Source organism: Salmo salar, chromosome 27, assembly GCF_965601325.2.
Source record: "Salmo salar chromosome 27, fSalSal1, whole genome shotgun sequence".
Classification (NCBI taxonomy): domain Eukaryota; kingdom Metazoa; phylum Chordata; class Actinopteri; order Salmoniformes; family Salmonidae; genus Salmo; species Salmo salar.
Genome location: NC_138317.1, coordinates 2,930,303 through 2,958,220, shown reverse-complemented (window position 1 = coordinate 2,958,220; position 27,918 = coordinate 2,930,303). Strand labels below are relative to the sequence as shown.

Here is a 27,918-nt window from a genome sequence, read left to right as displayed (position 1 = left end):
TTTATATTTTCATGGTTATACAATAACGCTAATGACAATCTCCCTCTTAAAAGCAAGAGCATAACTCCCAATGAATCTGAATAACATAAAACCTAGATTATAACATATTATTCACTACTGCATATGACTATTTCAAACAGTGCTAAGGATTTAAAACTCATTGTCCCTGCTTATGTCTTTCGTATGAAGAAATGGCACCGGTCTCTCTGCCTCCCTGTTGTTTCACAGAACTTTTCCCTACCTGTCTGAACCCCTTTTAACATGAACCTAACCATCTCAGGGATCTCTCCATTTGAGCTTCTCACTTAAGTTCTCTTATTGCTTTTTCTTACATAACACAGTCCCTCTATTATAAATCATCCTCCCACAATCAGAGGAAAAAGGAGCACCACACAAAACAGTCCTCTACACATACACATGCAGATACATACACACTCGGGGATACACACATCCGTGGGCACACGCAACATCCCCCTGGCGCTAAAGCCTTTATAAATAGTTTAACAGGAGTTGAATAAGGGTCCCTGCAGTTCACATGTGAATCAAATACCCCCGTCCTTTGTTTCCCTGTCAGGAAGACCTTAACCCAGTCACCAGCTAGATTCAACACCTCAATAACTCCAGCCACATCAGGCGTCAATGTACGTGCCTTCATCACGGAAGATGGAAAGGTGAATAACGAGGCAGGGAAGGCTTGACGTGAATGAAGGCAAAGATTGAGCAAGAGACATAGGCGTGCGTGACGTTGGGGAGAGTGTGCCAGAAAGAAAGACAATACACTGTTGCCGGGGGCATGACCAGGATGAAATTGAGATTGCTTCAGTTAGGCTGCCAGTCGAGAGGAACGATATACAATATACAGTAGAGGCTGAGGATGCAGGCATGAAGTGATCTCGATCATATGCAATTAACTGAGGCCTTTAGGCTGCAGCCAAACAAAGTGAGCGAGAGGAAAGAGAGAGTATGGTATCTAGTTTCATTGACATATGGATAAGAAAGAATATCAAAACAATATTCTTCAATAGTCCAACCACTATCTTTTGGCTAGATCTGCATCTACTCAATTTGCCACTCAGATGCTGAAAAGCTTTTCAAACTTGACTATACCATTGTTAGGCAGGCCTAGCCTAAGGATCCAAAACGTATCTTACCTGCCCCACTGACTCCTTAGCATTTATGTGCATACTTAATCCTTAGACTACTGGAGCCACCACCAACAGAGAAACATTACTCTTATCTTCAAAGAAAAAGTAATGTTTGGTCATGCAAACAAACCCTGAATAACATGGCCAAAGGCATATTCATTAATTAATTCAGTCCTTCATTCTAATTAAAATGTCTGAAATAGCCAAAGTACAAATAAAGTAGGTAAAAAAGGGGCAGTAATGTTGGTAAATAAGTGACCTCGTCCCCAGGCTCAATTGCTGCGCATGTAGGTTCGACAGAAAAAAGAGAGCCAACTGGAGGATGAGATTAGTGAAAAATATCATTTGATCCACAAAGCTGTATGGAGGATGAGTAAGAGAAGATTGGGAAGGCAGATGCAGCAGTGATCATTCACTAAAGATCACAGCTTCTTTTATTGTTCTAATGTGGGCCAGCTACAGTCATATCAGCTGGGGGGGGGGAAATCACGTTAATTTGGAAAAATCTCAATTGCATACTCCTCACGGTCACTCTCCTTTGATCCTTCTCAAAACCCTTAGGAAGAGAAAGACAGCGGTACCTCCCCTCTGACCTTCTCTTCCATTGGGTTTTGAGAAGGATGTGACCCCCAGCTGACATGACTGTAGCAGGCCCGCATTAGGACAATGGAAGGGAAGTGACACTATAATTAGTACGAGGAATTAGGAATGGAGCGCAGACGGGACCATTCAGTCATTTTACCTAATTTCTACGGTTTGTACTTTGCTTTGAACTAGAGACACAAAACGTATTCATAAAGAAATAATCACAGGAGACGACCATTAAATTCACAATAACCTTTATCATATCTTTGCATCTTGACAAAATAAGAAACTAGTTGGGGAAAAAGCATATTTTTTTATGGAAAGGGTGGGGGGGGGGGTCATAGGGATAGGTCTTTGCGCTAAGACATGAAGAAGTGAAGGGGAACAAAGAACATGTTACAGCACTGCAGGGAGATCATGTGCATCCCAAATGGCACACCATTTGCGTCTGGTCAAATGTAGTGCACTATGTAGGTAGTAATAGGGTGCCATTTGGGACGTACAAAAAGTAATCCATATTGGAGAGTTGAATAAAGAAAGAGCAAGATGGTAGACAGGATTTTTTTTTTTTTTTTTTACACGTAACAGATAAGGCACAGGCAAAACTAAAACATACTTTGGTGTCCATTTTATAAAAAAAAAACTTAATGAATTGAACCAAACGCTTTACAAAGAAATGGAAAAGGACTCCGTGAAAATGAAATAAATAGGAAATGAACTGTAGTGTAATTGTAAACCCCAATCATAATCCAACTCACTGTATGGCCTGGACGGTCATTTTGCTTTATGTTGTATTGGGTCTATGCTGACCCATAAAGTGCCTCTTTGGATGAATGGGCAGAAAAATACAGATTTTAATGAATATATTCTCCTCCAGTCTGGTTGAATTAAGTGTTGGACTGGTTTGGGTAGGTTGGACCATTTCTCTGAAATGTGTCTGGATCAATGACTGGACTTATTAAATAAAAAAATAAAACAAAATCAAATCTGATAACTAAAAAGTTATTTTCAAAACATGAACATTTAAAAAGTATTATTTCAAGCTGTGTGCTTTCTGCTCCCCAAGAGCCATTGCATTTGGAGACCGGCATAAACTAAGACAAATATCCACACAATGCAAACCCAACTCGTCAGCTTTTAGACCATTAAAACAACTTAATTATTAACCGCCATATTTTTTTTCAACAAAATCTTTACCAAGAACATTAACTACAATGGCACATTCCAGGTTGAATAAGAATGCCATAGCAACAATAGTAGTGCCTGATCTACTACAATCCAATAACAAAATGGCAGGGGGCAAAAACCAATGACTAATTTTCCATTATCGCTACTGTATGCTTTAGTGGTCTGACATGGTGATTTGAACACTTATACTGACCTGTACCATGTTGTGGTCATTAAGAGCACCTCATCTCTCTTGGCAGTTTTAAGTGTTGGCACATTGCATGTCATTTACCTCAGTGTGTTATTATTTGGGAAGGGTGTCAGTGTACTGAGAAGGCAGCATTTGAACAGTCAAGTTTAAGTCTAGCAATACTCAGAGCGGGGACCCAGGACCCAGTTTGGGGAAACCCTGCCTTAGTGAATGATTTGCAATGTAAGGACTCAGAAACAGTAAGAAATAGAGGGGGATGGATAGAAATGATAGGGAATAACATTTTGTTGCTAAGGCACTGGACAGCTCAGACCATGCACACAGTTTTGCTGTGTGTTTGGGTCCATTGCAGTCTTTCCTGAACTCTCCCCTCTCTCCTTCAACTAGTGTGATCTACAGAGCAGTGAAACCCATCCGGGCCTCGTAAGGAGTGTGATCTTTAGAATTATTTGTGTATATATCATTCAGCGGTGTGTGCGTGTGTGTGTGTGTGGCTTTTCCACCATCCATTCTGCCCTACATTGGCCTCATGGCCTGGGCCACATGGGAGTTGTTCTTCCCCATTCCTGACACATCCTCCTTGGTGTCTCTGTAACAAATCACTCCATTTTGCTGTGGTGGTGGTTGTTGTTAAGCACTGTGTGGCCATTGCCATTCAGCACAAAGCCATTTTTTGTTTTCTCCCTTTTCTCACGGTCATCATCCTCCTCGTCTGACTCAGTCTCTTCCCTGTCGCTCCTCTCATCCTCAACGATATCCTGATGGGAGAGAGAGTACATTTAGGTAATTTTGTAAAATGTAGGTAAAATTAATGCATTTCAGTTAAGGCAGAGGCTGCAGAGCCAACTTTTCTGGGCCCCGCTTCCTAGCAGCTGGAGGTTCCGGGGCTTCTGCGCATGTGCAGGACTCTACTTTGCGCATATTCTCTGAACGTCCATGCAGCCTCTGCATACCAACCAATCAGTTTCATGGGGATGTGTATTTAGATCTTCAGTTAAAGGCTACTATGAAACTGTAGACTATAACTCAACCACAACATTTGTACAATCTACATGAGTCATTTTATTTTCGAAAGACCTGTAAACATGCCTGGGCGAGAATAAATAATACTAGCAAGTAGGGCCGACCCCATTTACTCGACAGGTCGATTGTTTGATCGATAGGCTTTTGGTCGACCAAGATTTTTTTAGTTGAGCAGTGGCAAAATATATAAATAAAAAAATGCATTGCACACAAGACACCTGTCTGATTCACACCTGTCTCAGTGTCAATCAGACAGGCGGAGGCCGTGGGGATGGCACACCAGTATCACATTTACCACCAATTCCCATCCTTTCTACAATGTTTGGTTACGGTAATTTCTGTTAATGCATTCAATATATTATTACAACAATCTTACCATTGCAGGAGTGGACACGTTGTTTGCAGAGCGCACAACCTAAGCTACACTTGTGAGAAAAAAGTTTTGGTTTATTTCATTCCATTTACGAGTTGTCAATTTATTCATTGTCTTTTGTTTGGAGCGCTCCTGTCAATTTTGAGTAAGGACACACACCTGATTTGACTGGAGACTGGAGTGTCGGCCTTCTCGCCCGCTCCAATTTCACTCCAGTAGCACTCACTTCACCAGCACAGGTCATGACTGCCCCAGCATGCATTTGTAGTCTATAATATCCACCCTGCACAGCCAGAAGAGGACTGGCCACCCCTCATAGCCTGGTTCCTCTCTAGGTTTCTTCCTAGGTTTTTGGCCTTTCTAGGGAGTTTTTCCTAGGGAGTTTTTCCTAGCCACCGTGCTTCTTTCACATGCTTTGCTTGCTGTTTGGGGTTTTAGGCTGGGTTTCTGTACAGCACTTTGAGAATATCAGCTGATGTACGAAGGGCTATATAAAAATAAATTTGATTTGATTTGATTTACTTGTGTGCTGCTAATAGCTCCATGCTTTAGCTACGGTCATGGAGTTTGCTAAATATTTTCATAAAGAAACTGATCAAACACACAGGTGCTAAATCAAGGTGACTTACAAAGATGAGGACCAACAGCAAGAGAGGGAGTGTGGTGATGTAGTGTCCACAACTAAAGAATCATTGTGGAATCTGAAAAGACACATATCCTGAAAGCAGCATGGTGTACTTACAACATGCACATGCTAAAAGAAAGGAACTAGGTGGGTAGATAACTAAGTGTGTCATTGTAGCAAATGTATTAAACGTGTCATTCATTTTTGGTCTATTATATTTACAATAGGCCATCATTGATTTTGGCCCAATAGGCCCTGTATATTCCCACGTTCAAGCTTTCCATTTTGGTTGGGTTATTTTACCTAAAAATCTTTAGGCCAACCTATTAAAAAAAAAAAAAAAAAACTCTACATCTCTGCCCAGCCTGATAAGAGTGGCCAAAAGGGTGTTTAGCATCCCCAGTGGCTCTGCCAGTGTAGAGAGGATATTCTCCGCTGCTGGCCTGCTCTCCAGGCACCATCACATGAGCCAGACTGGCCAAACTAGTGTTTCTAAAAATGAATTCAAAGGCACTAGCAAGTCATTTTTCATTTAATTTGCATTTCATTCTAAGTAAGTCACAGCCTATTAGCACAATTTATAGACTATAATAATTTAATACAACAAAATGTTTCAATGCGGAGTGCCCTATGTCCCTACCAGCCTATTGTGTCGCACTCGAAAATGCTTCACAATGTATTTCGTTGTAGGCTATAGCCTTGAAATAAAGCCTAAATAATTAATTTTCGTTCCTTCTTAGGCTCCCCGTCTGGCTCCTGACCTATTTAATGTTTATAATGCTGTTTAATATGACATGCATTCATCTTTTCAAATGTATTCAAATAATTTTTATTTAAATCCATATGGTATGGTTTAAATGCTTAAAAACCAAATGGGAGCTCCAGGTAGTCACAAAAATAGATGGGTGTTGGTTAAATTGTGATTTTAATGAATGGAGCAAATTTGGAGCTGCAGTTTATTTTATTTTTCCGGTGAGCGCGGAGCGGTTTTTAGCAGAGCGAGTTGGAAAGGAGCTTGCGCACAGCTCCACGAGCTGGATTTCCAACATCACAACTCAGCTCACATGCTCTGGTGGGAGGAGTAGCATGTAACAGGTTTTTCTTGCTTCTGTTAAGGCTATATTGATCTCTGGCTCCCTCTTTAGTAATTTGTGTGTCATCATTTTTAACCGCAGAGCTTAAAACATCAGACAAGCGCAGTACCCTACATATAATAGATTTTTTTCAATCATAGGGTGTGTGTCTAGATATGTATTTTTTTGTCATGGACAGCACTACTAGCAAGCAAGTATCGCGACAGACATATCAGCATTGGAATAATTATACAGACAAAGTAGCCCTACTAAACAACGCCATGTAGACAGACAAAAACAACCATATGGCCTCAGCAAAGTCTAAAGGAAATAACTAAATTGAACAACAAGAAGACTGTGTCCCCTTTTTGGTCAGTGCCAGCAGAGGAAAGGAAGAGCGGCCCTCAGTTTCTTGCGGTCTCCCCCCGCTGAGACTGACCAGAGGCAGGCACCATCAACCCATTCAAATAAAAAAAAAGCAAATGATATTCATTTATGCTCACTCAGCCGTGCCTCACAAGCAATACAACAACTGATCTATTACCGATGTGATCATATAGGCTACCTCAAATGTTGAAATATATCAAACAAAAATGGTCTGAGGAGAACAATACACTGGCAGGGCAATTCAAGCATAGCCAACATATGGTGATAATCTATTGGGCCTAAAGCCTACGGAACAAACCCATTGCTACAGTACTGTTTTTAATAGGTTAATGTTCCATAGGCTTAACATTACTTTCAAGAAAATGGTTTTGCTTGCAAGGTGGTGGTGGGCCACTGCGGCCACTCTTCATGAGTTCCGTTTTTTTGTGGAACCCACCCCCATCAAAGTTGCCCATCCTTGAACTACAATGTTGTTTATCCATCCTCAGTTGTTTTCTGCTATCACAGCCATTAAACTCTTACTGATTTAAATCCCTGAGCGGCTTCTTTCCTCCGGTAATTGAGGTAGGAAGGACGCCTGTATCTTTGTAGTGATTTTTTTTTTTTTACCCAACTACCAATAGGTGCCCTTCTTTGTAAGGCATTGGAAACCCTCCCTGGTCTTTGTGGTTGAATCTGGGTATGAAATCAGGGACCTTACAGATACAGATCATTTTATGTGTGGGTTAGAGAGATGAGGTAGCTATTCAAAAAAAATAGAAACTATTATTACATTTTTGGGGGGAAAAAAAGTTGACCCCTTTTTCTCCCCAATTTCGTGGTATCCAATTGGTAGTTACAGTCTTGTCTCATCACTGCAACTCCCGTACGGACTCGGGAGGGGAAAAGGTTAAGAGTCGCACACATCCTCCGAAACACAACCCAACCAAGCTGCATTGCTCCTTGACACAATGCCCACTTAACCCTGAAGCCAACCGCACCAATGTGTTGGAGGAAACACTGTACACTTGCGACCGCGTCAGCGTGCACTGCGCCCGGCCCGCCACAGGAGTTGCTAGTGCTCAATGGGACAAGGACATCCCTGCCGACCAAACCCTCCACTAACCCGGACGACGCTGGACCAATTGTGCGCTGCCCCATGGGTCTCCAGGTTGTGGCCGGCTGCGACAGAACCTGGACTCAAACCCAGAATCTCTAGTGGCACAGCCAACACCGTGATGCAGTGCCTTAGACCACTGTGCCACTCAGGAGGCCTAAACACTATTATTGCACACAGAGTGAGACCATTAGGGGTATTAGGGTTTTCTAAAGCTAGCCAGCTTCAGTTAGCTTCATATTCCAGAGCCCTATATTACATACGTGGTTTGAGCACCTTTTTCCCCACTCCTATCGATAAAATAATTCGCACACAAGTTTGACTATACATGAAGTTTCAAATGCATTCTGTCATTACTAAATGTGCAATGTGCTAGGTATTTAACACAACTATTTTTTAACACAAAAAAACATTTGGCTAATAAAATATTTAGTAAGTTGTCTTACTCAAATGAAGGTGATGATGATGCAACCTTTGCGAAAGGTAATATAATTTTATTGGTCCTCAACTCGCAGCTCAGACACTTCATTCAGGATAAATAGAGTTAGCCCTGAGTTAACCTGCCCGGGAGCAGATTAGTTCTGAAGTATTCATTGCCATAGAAATGTACCTGGCTAAAAGGTGAGCCACGTTCGTAGTACCGGTTATCCCGAGTTGAACGCAGAGTTACCTTGCTAACTCCTCAAACCACATACATAGTATAGGGCTCTGGACTAGGCTCAATCTCTGTCCAGGAAACCTCCCTATAGTGATTAGGTTTGGGAATACGTACATTTCCAGGTAGGAACTTGATGGCCATGCGCAGGATGAGGCCAGCCCAGAAGATGTGCAGACACTGCAGCACAAACAACAGCCCGTTGAAGAAGTAGAACCCAAAGAAAGGGGGATAGAGGGTCAATGGGTACACCCACGTAGTATGTATGATCCTGGGGGAAGAAACAAGACAGATCCAGTAAATACAGACCTACATTAGCAGTCAAAAGCATTTTGACAAAGACTTAAGTAAATCACTAGAATGCATTGCATCCTGTATCACTGACAGAAAATAATACTTTACACATATGGAGGCAGTTTCCCAGACACAGATTAAACCTAGTCCTGGACTAAAAAGCAAGCTCAATGTAAAAGCTCAGTTGAAAAGGCTTCTTAGTCCAGGATTAGGCTTAATATGTGTCCGGGAAACTGCCTCTAGGATGCAGTTGAGTGTCATCCAAGATCTGAGCATCTTACCAGAAGGGGAGTATAACAAGGCGGGTAAGGATGAACACAGCTGCAAACAGGATGAAGATGTAGTTGCAGGTCTTTCTCCATCCTGCATAGTTGAACATCTTTGCTGACTAAAAGGAACAGGAAAAAAAATAAGGGAAAACGAATAAATAATAAATATATGGTTGCTGTTTCCTATATTCTCCTTTAGATGGCAGGCTTAACAGTATGACCAGTTCTGTGAGTAGAAATTCTATTATCATTTATTATTATAAATGATAATACAATGACTTTCCATATAGAAATAACACTCACTCTTCTATACTTATCATGGAATGGATATAGTTTCTTTAGGTTTGTAATGGTGAAATAGCTGGATGCCTTTTTGCTTGACATTGTATTGCATTGTTGGAGAAATAAGATTGGGTATGGGGGGGGGGGGGTGCTGTACCTCCAGTAGGTAGTCTGAGGCATCGTGCACAAGCATGATCAAAGTCCCGGCACGGATGTAGTTGACCAACCACGAGAAACTGATCAGCAGAATAGTGGCCACATGGTGAACAATCTGCTCCTTAAAATCCTTGAAGAGAGCGAGAGAGGGGGAGTTTGTCAGTTATGCAAATGTTAAGTTTACTTTGTGCACTGCACAACAGCTTCAGTCACAACAGAGGAGGTGGTAGTTCACTTTAAAATCTTGTTGAAACTAGTTCTAGTTCTGATGGATATGGCACCATGGTCATGACATTCCTCACTCGTAACTTGATGATCTAGTTTCTTTTGGATGCGTTGTTCTGAACTACAGTTATTTTAAATTAGAGCTTTAACACTGCGGAATATCAGCAAAACGTTCCAAGATTTAAATGTCTGGAGGGACACCTAAGCTACGGTTACAGACACCTGGTTTCAACGCCGAGTCATGTAGTTCTCAAATGTTTCCAATGATCCAGGTTTATTCGACAAAATCAATATCACAAATGTGTCATGGAAACGGCAGCTATAGGAGAAATGATCATTTTTATCTGTTCGACGGGTCGATTTTTCTTTTGTCTAACTTTCTCTGTGACAAATGATAATGGAAACTGTGTTTTTCAAATAAATTATGATTAGGGAATAATTTTGAAGGTAGGCCTATGCACGGCACATGGTTATAAAGCTTCACCACATTCAATTCTAAATGCCTACTGTTTGCTAAATTTTAAAAATGCAACTATAAAAATAAATGTTTCTTTGCAGGACAAAGATTGTCTTGACTTTCAATAATGCCTAAATCGCTTTGCCTTGCTTTTCTGGTTGGCTGGATGCAAGTTTCACCAGCCAATTATTTCAGATCTACAGGAGTGCAAGTTTCACCATGACATAGTTTGCACATGGTAAATTAGTACATGCGTGCATTCTATCGAGGCTGGCTTCGCGGGCTACTTGAGACATGTAACAGATAGTTGGGAAGTCATACAGGCTGACGCTGATTTATTAATGTGCAATTTTCATAAATGGAAACAGAGTGCATGTAGCCATGTGCACTTTCCAATTACAACTGAACTAAAAACCCTGCAAAAACAAACAAGCCCAATTTGGAATTCCACTGCAATTACAGCCAACTTAATGACACCATTGTTTTGGATCAGCCCTATTATTTCACTGTGTCTGTCAAATCAACTGACTAACAGGACTGGATTTCAGTCAAGTCTGCTGACTGTTTTGAAGAGCTGCCACCTTTAATTTGGACTCGCCGGCTGGAAAATAAATACGTCTGGAGAACATGGTCAGTCAGTCTCCACTGCCATACCTTTCCACAGTGTGCCGGTCACACATTAACCCACAGGTTCCCTAGACAAATTAACACCCCTCCCTCCCGAACTTAGTTGTGATTCCATAACTGACATCTGCCGAGATATGGTTAACTGTCTTTTATCGCTCTCTCTGCCCTCTTGACAACAGTCTCTCCTGTTACCACTGTAACGGTACTGAATGTAAATTGTCAATGTTTCTGAATTAGGCTCCACTTACTTTGCGCTTGACATCCGTTGCCACACTGAATAGTAGCGAGATGTAGAATCCCAGCTCAATCATGTAGTACCAGTACTGAGAAGGCAGCAGTGGCTATAAGAGGGAAGAACAAACATTGAATATAAAAAAAATACATGGTATTTAGCAGACACTTCTAAAGCTACTTAAAGTATAGTGCATGCTTACATCTTCATAACATTCATAAAAGGTGTCTAGAAATACCAAACTGGAATCTTCAATCAGGCAGCTCATTGAATTTGATAAACAAGCATGAAAAACTGTTCATGTACTGGGAACCTTTGAAAAATAATTTGCTTGTGACTCTCCCATATTGTGGCAGACACTGACTTTGTAAAGATTTTATACCAACTAAACATTTAAAACCAATTAACATTTAGAGACCAACAGTGTTATAGAAAAGCTGGTGAAAAAAGGTGGCACAGAGTGTACACACCAGTGTGGGGAAGCCATTCCACATCTCCTCCATGTCATAGAACCATGGTTTCTAGGAAGAGATTTCAGTGTCAGAAACAAACACAAAATGGCACACGCAAAGGTATAAAACATTACAAAGGCAAAGCATTGCTAGAGAAAATATATGCCAACAGTAAATGGTGGTACTCACATCAATTAGGGCACCCAGGCCAGCAATGAAAGCAAGAAGGTAAAAGGTAAATCTCCAACTGTAAGAGAGATGCACAGCAACCTCAGAAACCCCATATGAACAGAACACAATTTCACACAGCTTACAACAATTTCACATGTTCACACAACAGATAGTTTATTGTCTATGGCTCCTTCAAGACAAAGTAAAACATAAGATACAACTACCTGTAAACTATACAAGGGAGCTTATATTTTCATCAGGTGAATAAGACAATAGCAGGCACTTTTATAGAAGGCACATAACATGTTACACAGTAGAAATACGCCCACATCGGAAATAAATAAATAAAGGTTGTTTAATTAATTAAAATGTGGGCAAGTGCAAGTTCCATTCAACCATGTTCATCTGCTCTGCTACTATTCATTTCAGTTAGCGGTACTATACTTTCTTTGCTAAAACAATTGATTTCAACCATATTCAATACAAAAATGAGTGTAGCCTCTGACTGTATAACCACAGATAGAAAAATAAGGCTTGTGGGTTTGCACTTGGCTGCTAAGGCTACCAGGCTTCCCGGAACTTCTTGATCTGACTCGGCCGTTCCTGGTTCCTCCGCCGTCGGAACCACCTCTGGACCTGCCGCACCGAGCAGGCCGACTGTTTAGTTAACTCCTCCACTGAACTCTGACAGAGAGAAACGAGGGTTAAGAGCAATATACACTTAAATTAAAGGGATAATCCACCCCCCAAAATAAATACAAACATTAAACTCCTGTCAATTTGGTGAAGGCCTATGTTTCATTAGTGTACCAACTCAGTGGCTGTGGTTAGTGTCTGCCCTGAGATTGGAAAGTTGGGAGTCCAGACTGCAAATTGGGGGTAAGGCCCTGAACTAGACTAGCGTCCTGTTCACCGGGTGAGCTTGTACATCAAGCTGCCTTACGCTACAGAAACAGGCTCAATCCAGATCGCACAATGATTTAACCTCTATGTGGTCCTTCTGTGAAATCAGGAAACCGTGTAGGAACGTGTCATAGCTACCAGGTTCTCGTCACTAGAGGTAGGGGATAACACACCATCACATTTCATAACGCTTTTAAAATAATTACCTGCACTCCAGATCACCAAATCAGCCAATAGATGGTATGGGTGGGTATACTTGTCAAGAACACATCCATCCGTTCATATCGTTGTGACGAAGTACATAATATATTTCGCTTAGATGCGCTCAATCTAAACAGTGTCCCAAATGATTCAACTCAGGGTGTTTTTGTAAATTCACTGTGGAGTGCCTGAGTGTGCTCAGAGTGCGCTCTGGGCGTTCGTAAATTCAGAGGGTTGTCAGATTGTCCAGTAGGATTGATCTGAGCATTCTGACCTCACAACGGCAGTCAAGCACCTAAGCTAACTTACTCAAGTTGTCTAGCTTGCTAGCTACTTCCAGACACGAATGAGAGAACATCTCCCTCTGACCACTTTACTCACCTTAGCCGAGCTGGTTAGGTTGTCTACATGTTATCTAGAGCATTGGTGACTAACTGTGCTGCTGGCGACAATTTAATTTAAAGAAAAATTGCCAACAACGTTGACTGACACCAATCGTATTCAACGAGTGTTGCACGTTTGTAAATTCCTCAGGTATTCTGCTCCCTGGCACACTCAGACGAGAATGCCCTGAAACCGGAGTTGATAGCCAGAGTGAATTTACGAATGCACCCTCAGGTTCTCCATCAAGTACCATCTTGCAATGCGCTTCGTGTGTCTGTGGGAAAGGTGGGAAAGGGCCATTGTTGCCATAGCAACGTACTCTGCCCTCGTTTGTTCAGGCGATTTTACAGCTAGCTAGTTACTTCACATACTGATATTGACTTTGGTATTATTGTGTGTAGTGTAGCTACGTTTGCTAACTAGCTAGCCAACCAGCCCAGAGAGAGCCATGTTTTGTAGTCAACTTCAACAGATCTCCAATGACTTTCACATTGCTACCAGCCTTGTTATAATAACAAAATAAAAAAATGTGTTCACAAAAAACATTGTTTTCACATATTAGTGTTATTTAACACAGTTAATCATAGGAATTAATGCTTTGGGGTGGATTTTCACTTTAACATCTTATGTGCGAATGAGAGAACATCTCATTGTCTCCTTCAATTATTGTTTTACTGTGAAGTGTGCTGCGATTTTGAATGCACTTTAAATAATGGTTGATTTAATGTAGCAATTGTGCATGGATTTGACTAAGGAGTTGTGCAGTGTTTGTGTGAACTATTGAACTGTGTGGTCACTTGGATTTGGTCAGTGGAACTGTATGGTAGTTTCCTACATGTAGGATTAGGAAGGTGTTGGCGTTTGACCCTGGTATGCAGCATTACAGTTATGCTGTGCAATTACCTGTGAGGGGAACTTTGATGCATTGCAGAAATAGGATTCCAGTGTGGTGTTGGGAGCAGCTCTGACACGCGGTTTCTCCCTCACTCTAAGTAAAGAGGCAAGTTGAACGGCCACGGTCCTGGATAGTCAGAGGAAGCAAAGGAAAGTGTTGTAGGGACTGTAAATAAGTTATGATTGTTGTAGTGAACACAAGTCAACAAGGCTAGATGAACAGGAAAACGAGATTTGAGCAATACATGTTAAAAACAGAAAACTAACGGAACATAGCAAGGCCATTGCAATGTGAGGAGGTGGGGAGGGGGAGGTATTGGTTTCATCCTAAATGAAACCCCTACTTCTGACCAAGGCTGACCAAAGGATTCTTGGTCTTGGGCCTGGAGTACTGACCTCTCAAATATCTGTCGTATAATCAGGAAGCATACTGCGATGGGGAAGATGACCCAGAGATCCCTTCCTTTAGCGAAGACTTGGCCATCCCGGTCCTTGAGGTTGGCCCAACCCAGGCCCGCTGGGAACCACAGCCGGTCCTGCCAGATCCAGTCACTTAGCTCCCTAAGCCAGGTCAGCATTCTGAGAAAGAAAGAAAGATTCAGACAAAGGGGTAAAGGGACAAGGCCTTTTTGGTGACATTTCTTTGTTAGATCACATACCAAAATAACATCCAAAATGGTTCAAGTAAAGGAAAGCTGCCTCAAATATTTGTACGGAATGTATTGTTGTGTTAGTGAATTTTAAAATGTGGGGGTGTCATGCCAAATAGTGTCCCCATGCCAAATAGTGTCCCCCTGCCAAAAAAGTATCTCCCCCCCGCTTCACAATGGGATTTGATGAGTTCTAGCTTCTGTTGCTAGGGCTGTTGCTAGAACTTGCAAAATTCTGACCAGATTACGTAATGAATCAAAGCGTCCGTTGCTATGCTGGTTGCTTGGCTCTCGTAGCGGTCCCGAAGGATGGAGGACGTGGGGAGTTCTAGTTCCATTTCGCCTCATAAGCGCGTGCTCCGCGCAAAATTATTACCTCAAAATTGCTCTCCAAGGACGGTTGGTGTTTTTAACGGTGACAACCTGCCAACTACCTGCTGCTTCTAAGGATCGAAAAGACAGGAAAGAGAACACTCTTTCTTAAACATATGTCTTTATAAGAAAATATTGTTAAAGAGGAATAAATCATTTAAGCTGTTTTTAAACTGACGTTGTTAGCTAGTGTACTTATTTACCTCAGCCTGCCAGACAGTTTTATTTAGCTAACGTTAGCTAGCTAGCTACTGTTTAATTATCATTAGGTGAAAGAGGATTACTATTTGCATCCATAACTTTTATGCGATCATTTGTGATGTGATTATTGTGTCATGTTGATCTTGGTGTGCTGGTGCATCCATCCATATTTGCATAGTCACTCAGCTATGAAAACATGAGCGAGCTGGTGACACTTAATACACTGACAACCTTATCTGACCCATCAACATTTCCAACAATGCGTTGGCCTGAATATAAGAATGTATAACACAATGAACAATCTACAGATGCATCAAACACCTACTGCAGGACTTCCTGACATTCCCCAGATGAATCCATTAGCTATCTGAATACAAGCTTTGACAGTGCAGAGCAGCTGTTGTGGCATAGATGCAGCCATTGATACTAGTTGAGTGGGCAAGATGCTGTGTAGGTTTAATTACAACACAGGCAATGGGATATGCTGTGAAAGACTCTCAAAGCCACTATGACATCACTGCTACCGTCATTACTAGCATGTTTACTCGTTTTGTTAGAAATGGCGTGTAAACAAGAGGGCCTGATTCTCATTTTACTGAGGCACCGTTGTGTCTGAAGTCTGTCAGAGGGCAAGAGGCCAGCATGACAACACTACCCGCTTGGTTATTTTAGAACACACACACTGACTGTGACACTGATAGTTGTGCAAAGCCAGATCATCAAATTAATGCAGAGAGAGCAGATCTGTGCCCAACATCACACTTTTTACACAGTCCTAGGCACAGGAGATGCCTTGTTTTTGGGGTGGGGGGGGGGGGGGGGGGTTATTTTCACTTACGATGACAGTTCTTGGTACAAAAGGGTTTAAGAGTATTCACATAGGGAAGCCTCAGTGCCAGCTACACTAGAGAGATGCTCCAAACAAACCAGTCACTGTGTGACACCCAGTGCCCCTCTCCTGTCTGTTGATTGATTGTTTAACAGGGATTGCATGCATGGACTTTGAACACTCCTATGCTTACTGTGAATTAATAGGGCTGTGGCGCTCTGGCGCCTATCTTTGTTTGCACAGGAGGAAGGACCATTCTTGCAGTTTTCAGAGAAAGCTGGATATTTGTTTTAAAACAGTAGAGTATGTATGGGAAACATACTGACAATAGTATGCCACTAACTTAATTAATTGATGGAGTAGTTGGTCAGTATAGCACACATATGCTTGGTGTTTGTCACATCATTTGCTTAAAACAGCAGATCCTGGAATCTCCTTTACCCTCCAGGTGACTTATGAACTTACTTACAATGTCAAAGGACATGGAGGGAAACTTCACAAATAACACTGCAAAATGAAACATTGCAGTCAGAGGGTGAAATGAGATTAATTGATTGAATACAAAGTAGACTGTCATCAGCCCGGAGAGGAAACAATGTTGTGAGCATTCCAATAGTGTGTGCTTTTTGTGGCCTGTGATGTTAATGCAGGGAAACTGAAATCCGTTTAACCTCATTTTTACCAGCATGTCACCTATGCAACTGGAGGCGACAAAACTCTTGAACACCTTTACTCCACACACACAAACAAGGCTCTCCCTCACCCTCCCTTCAGCAAATCTGACCATAACCCCATGCTCCTAATTCCTGCTTATAAGCAAACAGGAATACCAGTGATGCACTCAATACGGAAGTGGTCAGATGACGCAGATGCTAAGCTACAGGACTGTAGAGTCACTGTGGGGAGGACAGGAAATGGAGGGCAGAGCACGCCCCTCCACAGGACTATAGTGGAGCGGGTCGACAGCTTCAACTTCCTCATTGTCCACATCACTAAGGAATTAACATGGTCCACACACACCAACACAGTGGTGAAGAAGGCACAACAATGCCTCTTCCCACTCAGGAGACTGCAAAGATTTGGCATGGGTCCTCAGAGCCTCAAAAAGTTCTACAGCTGCACCATTGAGAGCATCTTGACTGGCTACATCACCGCTTGGTATGGGAATTTCTTGGCATCCGACCGCAAAGCGCTACAGAGGGTAGTGCGTACAGCCCAGTACATCACTCGGGCCGAGCTCTCTGCCATCTAGAACCTCGATACCAGGTGGTGTATGAGGAAGGGTCTAAAAACAGTCAGTCAAAGACTCCAGCCACCCAAGTCATCGACTGTTCTCTCTACTACTGCACGGCAAGCGGTACCGATTCACCAACTCTGGAACCAACAGAACCCTGAGCATCTTCTGTCCCCATAAGCCATAAGACTGCTAAACAGTTAACCAAATAGCTACCATACTATCTGCATTGACCCCCCCCTTTTGCACTAACACGCTAATCACATACGCTGCTGCTACTGCTTATTATCTTAACTGTTGCCTAGTCACTTTACCCCTACCTATATGTACATATCTACCTCAATTACCTCGTACCCCTGCACATCAACTCGGTACTGGTACTCTGTGTATGTAGCCAAGTTAGTTACTCATTGTGTATTTATTCCTTGTGTTATTATCTTTATTATTGTTGTCTCTGCATTGTTGGGAAGGGCCCATAAGTAAGCATTTCACTATAAGTCTACACCTGCTGTTTACAAAGCATGTGACAAATACAATTTCATTGGATTTTGATTGTGGCCCGCAATGTGGGACGTTCCTGCAATTGGGCGTTCCTACACCTGCAGGAACACGCCCCCTCAAGCATCCCATTGTGGGCATCTTCATGCTTGTGTTCAAAGTAACTGCTCAGTGAAAATTACTTTTAAAAGTTAATATTCTGTTAACTCATCCTATACTTGTATGTGGCCAAAGCATAAATTGGAGAAAAAAAACCTTTTTCAAACCCCACCTCAAACTTGTATCTCAAACAGACCTTTTCAAAAATGCTTGCTATTTCCTCATAGAAAATGATGTAATCTCCCATAGGAAGGTGAGCTGTCCAATCAGCAGTCTATTTGCACAAATATATAAAAAAATATATATATCACCTTTATTTAACCAGGTAGGCTAGTTGACAACAAGTTCTCATTTACAACTGCGGCCTGGCCAAGATAAAGCAAAGCAGTGCGACACAGACAGAGTTACACGTTTATTAACACGGTACTTAATTTTGTTTATCTGTCGGCCCCAGCCTCGAACTTAGGCATCCCATTCATTGCCATCTACCCATTGTTGTCTTAGCCCTCCCAATCAACACCTGTGATTGCTTTATGCCTCCCTCTAATGTCAATATGCCTTGTATACCGCTGTTTAGGGTAGCCCATTGTTTTGTTTTACTGCAGAGCCCCTAGTCCCACTCTACATGCCTCGGTTAGCTCCCTTGCCCCACACATGCTGAGACCGCACATAGCTTAACTGGCGCCTCTAGAGTTGCAGCCTCTCTCATCATCACTCAATGCGTAGGTTTACCTCCACTGTACTCGCACCCTACCATGCCCTTGTCTGTGTATTATGCCCTGAATCTATCCTACCACGACCAGAAGTATGTTCCTTTTACTCTCTGATCCGAACGCACTAGACGACCAGTTCTTATAGCCTTTAGCCGTACCCTTATCTTACACCGCCGCTGTTCCTCTGGTGATGTAGAGGTTAACCCAGGCGCTCTCATTTGTTGACTTCTGTAACCGGAAAAGCCTTGGGTTCATGCATGTTAACATCAGAAGCCTCCTCCCTAAGTTTGCATTATTCACTGCTTTAGCACACTCCGCCAACCCTGATGTCCTAGCCGTGTATGAATCCTGGCTTAGGAAGCCCACCAAAAATACAGAAATTACCATCCCCAATTACAACATTTTCCGTCAAGATAGAACTGCCAAAGGGGGAGGAGTTGCAATCTACTGTAGAGATGGACAGAACTCCGCAGGCTTACTATCCAGGTCTATGCCCAAACAGTTCGAACTACTACTTTTAAAAACCCATCTCTCCAGAAATAAGTCTCTCACTGTTGCCGCTTGTTATAGACCCCCCCTCAGCTCCCAGCTGTGCCCTGGACACCATATGTGAATTAATTGCCCCCCCATCTATCGTCAGAATTCGTACTGTTAGGTGACCTAAACTGGGATATGCTTAACACCCTGGCCATCCTACAATCTAAGCTAGATGCCCTCAATCTCTCACAAATTATCAAGGAACCTACCAGGTACAACCCCAAATTCATGAACATGGGCAGCTTCGTAGATATCATCCTGACCAACCTGCCCTCTAAATACACCTTTGCTGTTTTCAACCAGGATCTCCACGATCACTGCCTCATTGCCTGCGTCCGTTATGGGTCCGCGGTCAAACGACCACTCCTCATCACTGTCAAACGCTCCCTAAAACACTTCTGCGAGCAGGCCTTTCTAATCGACCTGGCCCGGGTATCCCGGAAGGATATTGACCTCACCCCATCAGTAGAGGATGCCTGGTTGTTCTTCAAAAGTGCCTTCTTCACCATCTTAAATAAGTATGCCCCTTTCAAAAAATGTATAACTAAGAACAGATATAGCCCTTGGTTCACTCCAGACTTGACTGCCCTTGACCAGCACAAAAGCAATCCTGTGGCGCACTGCACTAGCTTCGAATAGTCCCCGCGATATGTAACTTTTCAGGGAAGTCTGGAACCAATATACAGTCAGTTAGGAAAGCAAAGGCTAGCTTTTTCAAACAGAAATTTGCATCCTGCAGCACTAATTACAAAAAGTTTTGGGACACTAAAGTCCATGGAGAATAAGAGCACCTCTCAGCTGCCCACTGCACTGAGGCTAGGAAACACTGTCACCACTGATAAATCCACAATAATCAAGAATTTCAATAAGCATTTCTCTACGGCTGAACACGCTTTCCACCTGGCTACACCAACCCCGGCCTACAACTCCACACCCCCCACAGCAACTGGCCCAAGCCCCCCCCCACACTTCTCCTTCACCCAAATCCAGACAGCTGATGTCCTGAAAAAGCTGTAAAATCTGGATCCCTACAAAATCAGCTGGGCTAGACAATCTGGACCCTCTCTTCCTAAAATTATCCGACGCCATTGTCGCAACCCCTATTACTAGTCTGTTCAACCTCTCTTTCGTATCGTCTGAGATTCCTAAAGATTAGAAAGCGGCCGCGGTCATCCCCCTCTTCAAAGGGGGAGACACTCTAGACCCAAACTGCTACAGACCTATATCCATCCTGCCCTGCCTTTCTAAAGTCTTCGAAAGCCAAGTGAACAAACAGATCATTTCGAATCCCACCGTACCTTCTCCGCTACGCAATCCGGTTTCTGAGCTGGTCATGGGTGCACCTCAGCGATGCTCAAGTTCCTAAACGATATCATAACCACCATCGATAAAAGACAGTACTGTGCAGCCGTCGTCATCGACCTGGCCAAGGTCAATCACCGTATTCTTATCGGCAGACTCAAAAGCCGTGGTTTCTCTAATGACTGCCTCGCCTGGTTCACTAACTACTTCTCAGATAGAGTTCAGTGTGTCAAATCGGAGGGCCTGTTGTCTGGTCTCTATGGGGGTGCCACAGGGTTCAATTCTCGGGCCGACTCTTTTCTCTGTATATATCAATGATGTCGCTCTTGCTGTGGGTGATTCTTTGATTCACCTCTACGCAGACGACACCATTCTGTATACATCTGGCCCTTCTTTAGACACTGTGTAATAAACCTCCAAAAAAGCTTTAATGCCATACAACACTCCTTCAGTGGCCTCCAATTGCTCTTAAACGCTGGTAAAACTAAATGCATGCTCTTCAACCGATGGCTGCCCGCACCCGCCCGCCTAGTATTACTACTCTGGACGGTTCTGACTTAGAATATGTGGACAACTATAAATACCTAGGTGTCTGGCTAGACTGTAAACTCTCCTTCTAGACTCATTAAGCATCTCCAATCCAAAATTAAATCTAGAAATCGGCTTCCTATTTCGCAACAAAGCCTCCTTCACTCATGCTGCCAAACATACCCTCGTAAAACTGACTATCCTGCCGATCCTGGACTTCGGCGATGTCATTTACAAATTAGCCTCCAACACTCTACTCAGCAAATTGGGTGCAGTCTATCACAGTGCCATCCGTTTTATCACCAAAGCCCCATATACTACCCACCATTGCAAACTGAATGCTCTCATTGGCTGGCCCTCAATACATATCCGTCACCAAACCTACTGGCTCCAGGTCATCTATAAGTTTTCGCTAGGTAAATCCCCACCTTATCTCAGCTCACTGGTCACCATAGCAACACCCACCCGTAGCATGCGCTCCAGCAGGTATATTGCACTGGTCATCCCCAAAGCCAACACCTCCTTTGGCCGCTGCCAATGACTGGAACGAATTGAAAAAAAAAATCACTGAAGTTGAAGACTTATCTCCCTCTCTAACTTTAAGCATCAGCTGTCAGAGCAGCTTACCGATGGCTGCAGCTGTACACAGCCCATCTGTAAATAGCCCATCCAAGCAACTACCTACCTCATCCCCATATGTTTTTTTTCTGCTCTTTTGCCCACCAGTATTTCTACTTGCACATCCTCATCTGCACATCTATCACTCCAGTGTTAATTGCTAAACTGTAATTATTTCGCCACTATGGCCTATTTATTGCCTTACCTCCTTACTTCATTTGCACAAACTGTATACAGATTTTCTATTTTATTATTGACTGTAGTTTATTTACCCCATGTGTAACTCTGTGTTGTTTTTGTCGCACTGCTTTGCTTTAACTTGGCCAGGTTGCAGTTGTAAATGAGAACTTGTTCTCAACTGGCCTACCTGGTTAAATAAAGGTGAAAAAAATATGTACAGTCAATAACACAATAGAAAAGGAAAATAGAAAAATCTATGTACAGTGTGTGCAAATGTAGAAGAGTAGGAAGGTAGGCAATAAATAGGCCATAGAGGCGAAATAATTACAATTTAGCATTAATACTGGAGTGATAGATGTGCAGATGATGTGCAAGTAGAGATACTGGGGTGCAAAAGAGCAAGAGGGTAAGTAATAATATGGGGATGAGGTAGTTGGGTGTGCTATTTACAGATTGGCTGTGTACAGGTACAGTGATCGGTAAGCTGCTCTGACAGCTGATGGTTAAAGTTAGAGAGGGCGATAAGTCTCCAACTTCAGCGATTTTTGCAATTCGTTCCAGTCATTGGCAGCAGAGAACTGGAAGGAAAGGCGGCCAAAGGAAGTGTTGGCTTTGGGGATGAACAGTGCAATATACCTGCTGGAGCGCGTGCTACGGGTGGGTGTTGCTATGGTGACCAGTGAGCTGAGAAGGCGGGGATTTACCAAGAAAAGACTTACAGATGACCTGGAGCCAGTAGGTTTGGCGATGGATATGTAGTGAGGGCCAACCAACGAGAGCATACAGGTAGCAGTGGTGGGTAGTATATGGGGCTTTGGTGACAAAACAGATGGCACTGTGATAGACTACATCCAATTTGCTGAGTAGAGTGTTGGAGGCCATTTTGTAAATGACATCGCCGAAGTCAAGGATCGGTAGGATAGTCAGTTTTACGAAGGTGTGTTTGGCAGCATGAGTGGAAGAGGCTTTGTTGTGAAATAGGAAGCCAATTCTAGATTTAATTTTGGATTGGAGATGCTTAATGTGAGTCTGGAAGGAGAGTTTACAGTCTAACCAGACACCTAGGTATTTGTAGTTGTCCACATATTCTAAGTCAGAACTGTCCAGAGTAGTGATGCTAGTCGGGCGGGAGGGTGCAGGCAGCAATCGGTTGAAATGCATGCACTTAGTTTTACTAGCATTTAAAAGATTGGTATAGAGCCCACAACATTCTGTTGTTGAGGTATGCCCACACCATTCCAACACAGAGAAGCAGGTTAACAAAATAAAAATAAATAAATCACTCAATTTAAGTAATGATAAAATATTGCACATTAATTATACCACAATGATACCTCAAAGCAGAGATGCTAAAAAAAAATGTTGCCCGTGCTACAGACATCTATATTGGTCCGCTAATACTGGTAAAGGCCGAGTGCACTACTTCTGTGAATACTTTTTTTAATTATAATTGTTTTTATTCAGATTTTTCAGAGCACCCCTACTTCCCGCAGCTATATTCCTAGCTAGCGAGCTAGCTAGCTACCTACAGGTGTTGCCCCTGAAAGCGGGGGTCGAAGGTCACTGTCTACCTGTGTCCTAACTAATTAGCTACTGGTGTAGCCCGCTACCTCCCGCCAGCTACTGTACCGGAGTCCTAGCTTAAAAATGGACCAATAGAATTGGACCCAATAAAGAGGGGTTCCTGCAAATGAAGGAATGCTCCGAATTGCGGGCCGCAATCACGCCCTTCTAAACATTTCCGGTAACTTTCCTTATGGTGTGGGACTTTTTACGTTATATCATCTGTAGGTTATAGCTCGTTATATTTCCGCCAACAACCAAAGTAAACGAAGGACGTCCAAAGCATTCGTTTTCACGATTTTCTTCTTTCCAAACTGTTATTGTGCGATAGTTCATGGTTGCATTTCAAACCATGACCTTCATTTATCGCTATGTTCCTAAACAAACATCACCACGAGATCAGCACATAGCCTATTCGACAAACTCCAGTTGACAGGAGTTTCTGTCATCCTGAATTATTTGAAAACATTCAAGTATATTTCTCTTTGTGTGGCAAGGGGGTGACAAGTTTGCGTTAAAGCCATTATAGGCGCGCATCTCAGTGGACTAACTATCCAAGAGAGAGTGAATGTTAAAAATACTAACAAGGCGAGGTGAGTAGTCCAACGTAGCCTGTTTTAAATTGACAATTGCAAGAATTCAAACAAAAATTGTATCACATCTAGTTCCATATAACGGTGGGAACTTACCTCCGTTTTATCTTTTACGCAGGTAGGCCTATTCGCCGCAGTGTGAAAAGGCGGAAACTGGAATATTGCTGTATGTCCCCTATAGAATAAACAATTGAGCTCTATGCCGACGACGCCATCAGCGATAATCCAAATTGATTATGAAAATTGTCTGGAGTCTGCATTGAAGATTATTATCCGGCCACTCGATCATCGTCAATTTTCTGCATTTCAGGAAAATGTAATGCTTCCCCTTGGCTTGTAGAACTTTCTCCCTTATGAAATACTTCTACTTTTTGTTGGGATGAGGGCCCGGAACATTTATTTTACTTGCTCGGAGCAATATGGCAGATGTTTGCCGGGAATGGGCGTCGGTGAGCCCGGTTTCTCATTTGGACAAACGGAATGGGAGTAGAAGATGGTAGAGTAGGAGCACTGAGGTAAGGGTAGCAGTCGGGACAATGGGAGTGGCGGGGATCAGGCTATTTAATGTGACGTTTTACGGCATGCGAAAACGCCTGAACTTGTTGGGACGCATCTGCCAAACCCTAGTACAGTCGACAGATTATCCTTTATATTGACCAGATACCCTAGCGCCGGCTCTAACAATGAAAATACAGTTCAAAAATGGAAGGCAGTCGTCAAGGAGGCAAATTCAGGTGGGACCATTCTAGCCAATGAGAAGGCTGATATGCGTGTGAACAGGCACACCGGTTCCCACTAATTACCACAGCCCCCCCCCAAAAATCATGAAAACATTTACTTTTTGGTCGTAATTTATGTTTAGGTATAAGGTTAGCAATGCCATTAAGGTTAAGTTTAAAATCACATTTTAAGTAGATCAATTGTAGAAATAGGCGGGGTTTGACTAACTAGTGACTACCAGACAATTCCATGTGTTTTTTTCTCAAAGTTGCCAGGATGTCACGTGTGTCCTACTTATATCCATACACTCGTAACAACCTAATGGTCGCGACATTTCTATTCGATCAAATAAGTAAAAAAAAATAAGCCATTACATTATTTTGTTAACCAAATTCAAAACTCATTGACCACCATACAAATACTCATGTAACCTGGTGAGCAAAAAACGAAAAATGCCACCTGCTGGAGAACAGATTTTGGGCCCAATTATCCCTTTCACTTCTTCTCTTCCTTCTCTGCCACAGTTCAGTTTTGAGCCTAGGCTACATCAGATAGAGGCGAAGCGAGAGGTTTTACTCCGCCCAAAATCTGTCGAAGAAAAATAAGCCAACGAAGTGAGAGATTTTTTTTTGTATGTAAATCAATGAGAGTGTCGAATTCTATCAACACATTTTTTTTTCTCTATACACCTTTCACACGCGTATAAGCCCTCTCATTGGCTAGAATGGTCCCACCTGATCTCGCCCCCTCCTGCGTATTTCCATAACAGGCAATCTTTGGCTTCACGCGCTGACCTGTGTACATTTTATGTGAAGATCTGCTGAATATCTGTGGGGCTGACCTGTAATAAATGACTATGAAACAAATTGTTGGTGTTAGAGCTAGAATGAATCACATTATTATACAAAATCTTTAAATTAATTGTAGCCTATTATCTAAGCTGCAATCAACATGACAACATGACAACTCAAACTAAATTATTCCACTGCTCTCTTTAGCTACATACTTTAGTCAGACTACCATCATTGAAGTGGTTTTTGTGAGGAGGGGCATTGTACAAAACAAAGTCATCAGCGATTGGATCATCTCTAACCAAAAAGAGTATCAAAGCCAATTACACATTTTCAAACTGCTGCTTTACCAGCATAGTCTTGGTAGACAGGCAAGGCTGCAATATGAGTGAAAAAGCAGGGCCTATAGCTCTACTTAGATTCCGGTAGGCCTACTTTGTACAGGGTTTTAGCTTAGAATTGGTTATGGATAGGGGACAATTTTTCACCTTTACTTGGTGATACTTCCTTATTAATTGATTGCACCCAAATTGGCCACTTTAATTTAGACGATTCATGTGGGAATGGCATGGGGGGTCCATGGGTGGCGTCTGACCATTTCTTTGGATTTCTCATGTCTTACTTATTGTTAGAAAACAGTTTGCTCCAAATATAATTTTAGGTACAGTATTTATTGAATATTATCTGAATCCTGTAAATTAAAATGGTCATATTGCACGCAATAAATTAGCTGAATTTTTCAGATCAAATTATATTTCAACAGAACAGTGTTGCAGGAATGCTAATCTTATGTGTTTCTAACTACATAAACAGTTTCAGAACAATTTGAGATGGTGGATGTCATGACTGACATGGAACGACCCAATGGTGAAGTAGGCTACCTTTTAGCAGTAGCCTGGGTGTTACCCTTTGCAGCATATTTCTCCACATATTTATCTGCACTCCACAGTTCTATTGCAATGACTAGAATGCTCTACTTCTTGGGCCCAGTAGAGCAGCAAACTCCAGGTGATGTCACAATAAATACTGTACTCCACCCAATGACAGTATCTATTCAGGTGGTTTTTTTGCCTGTTGAGCCATATAAATTGGATATGCTTTCAAATGACAAGCAGGCATCCATCCAAGAAAATATTTTACTGCAAATATTTAACATTTACCAACATGTGGTTTGATATACCCACTTCAGACAGAAGATGTGGTATATTACCTGTAAAAAATGTAAGGCAATGTTTACATGACCCCCTTTCAAGCAGGCCCTTATTTACCACCTTCTTGCAGGTATACCCTTTTTATACATATCAGTGCGTAGCTGGCAAATTGGGAGGGGTGGGGGGAGTTGTTAAACCATGGGAGCAGTTTGCATTTCAAATTAGGGAGGTGTTAAACAATGGAAGTCTTAATGAATTTACTTGCTGAGAACCATTCACACAGACCCAATACCTGTATTTTGGTTACAGGGTCTGTAAAAATGCAGGAATCATGACCCCCTTTCTCTTTCTGATATAACAAAAGCAGGCATGGTAAATTAGTGGGATTTTTGTCTGTGTATGAAAGGGGTACTAGAGTAAAGTGAAAGCCAGAAAATACATATTTCAAGGTATATAGTTACAGACAAATATTGGCACCCTTGCACTTCTCTTAAATGTATTTTTATTTTATTTATTTAACCTTTATTTAACTAGGCAAATAATTCCCTATTTCTTCTAAAATAAGTTGAAATTGAAAATACAACTTTTGGTCGCCACAGCTTATTGGATTTTCAACATTGCAAAACCTATTTTATTTTTGTAAATTTAAGTTTACAATTTTGAATTGAGAAAATAAAAGGCAAATGGCTTGGACAAAATTATTGGCACCCTGGAGCTAGTACTTGGTTGCACACCCTTAACCATGACAACTGCAGACATATGCTTATTGTAGCCATCAATGAGCTTGCAGCACCTTTTTACTGACAATTTGGCCTACTTTTCAACATCAAACTGATCTAATTATTCAATATTTGAAGGTTGCCCTCCACCAACTGCTGTTTTCCGATCTCGCCATAGGTTTTGGATGTGATTCAGATCTGGACTCTTAGCTGGCCACTCCAAAACAGTCCAGTATCTCTTCTTAATGATTCCTGGGTGCTTTGTGATGGGTTGGGGGTCATTGTCCTGTTGGAAGACTCACGGCCTTCAATGGAGACCCAGTTTTTAGACTCTGGGTTGAACATTGGACTACAAAACACCTGATAATCTGCTGATTTCATGATTCCTTGTACACGTTCAAGACCCCCAGTACCAGAGACAACAACAAAACACCACAGCGTTATCAAACCTCCCCCATCTTTGATTGTAGAGAGGGTGCATTTGTTGGCATTTACTGTATCTTGGCCAAAAGATGTGCAATCAAGTACTAGTTCCAGGGTAACAATACATTTGTACAATCTATTTTCTATATTTTCTAAATTCAAATTGTAAACTTAAGTTTACAAAAATAAATTTGGTTCTGCAATGTTTCAAATCCAACAAGGTGTGGAAACCAAACGTTTTTTTTTTTTCAATTTCTTATTTAAGAAAAGTGCAAGGGTGTCTATATATTTGGCTGCAACTGTATATATA

General features: G+C 42.1%; 1 protein-coding gene across 1 annotated transcript; it reads right to left on the bottom strand.

The window, feature by feature from the left end:
- Window positions 1-1,967: 1,967 nt before the first annotated feature.
- Window positions 1,968-24,538, bottom strand: LOC106588189 (ceramide synthase 2). Its single transcript, XM_014176928.3, has 11 exons — window positions 23,901-24,538; window positions 14,284-14,466; window positions 13,897-14,014; window positions 12,071-12,189; window positions 11,524-11,581; window positions 11,353-11,403; window positions 10,899-10,991; window positions 9,343-9,471; window positions 8,916-9,022; window positions 8,458-8,611; window positions 1,968-3,866 (listed from the first exon to the last, which is right to left on the bottom strand). Exons 2-11 carry the CDS (start codon window positions 14,463-14,465, stop codon window positions 3,708-3,710), a joined length of 1,170 nt encoding a protein of 389 aa, XP_014032403.1. The 5' UTR covers window position 14,466; window positions 23,901-24,538; the 3' UTR covers window positions 1,968-3,707.
- Between the last annotated feature and the right edge of the window lie 3,380 nt (window positions 24,539-27,918).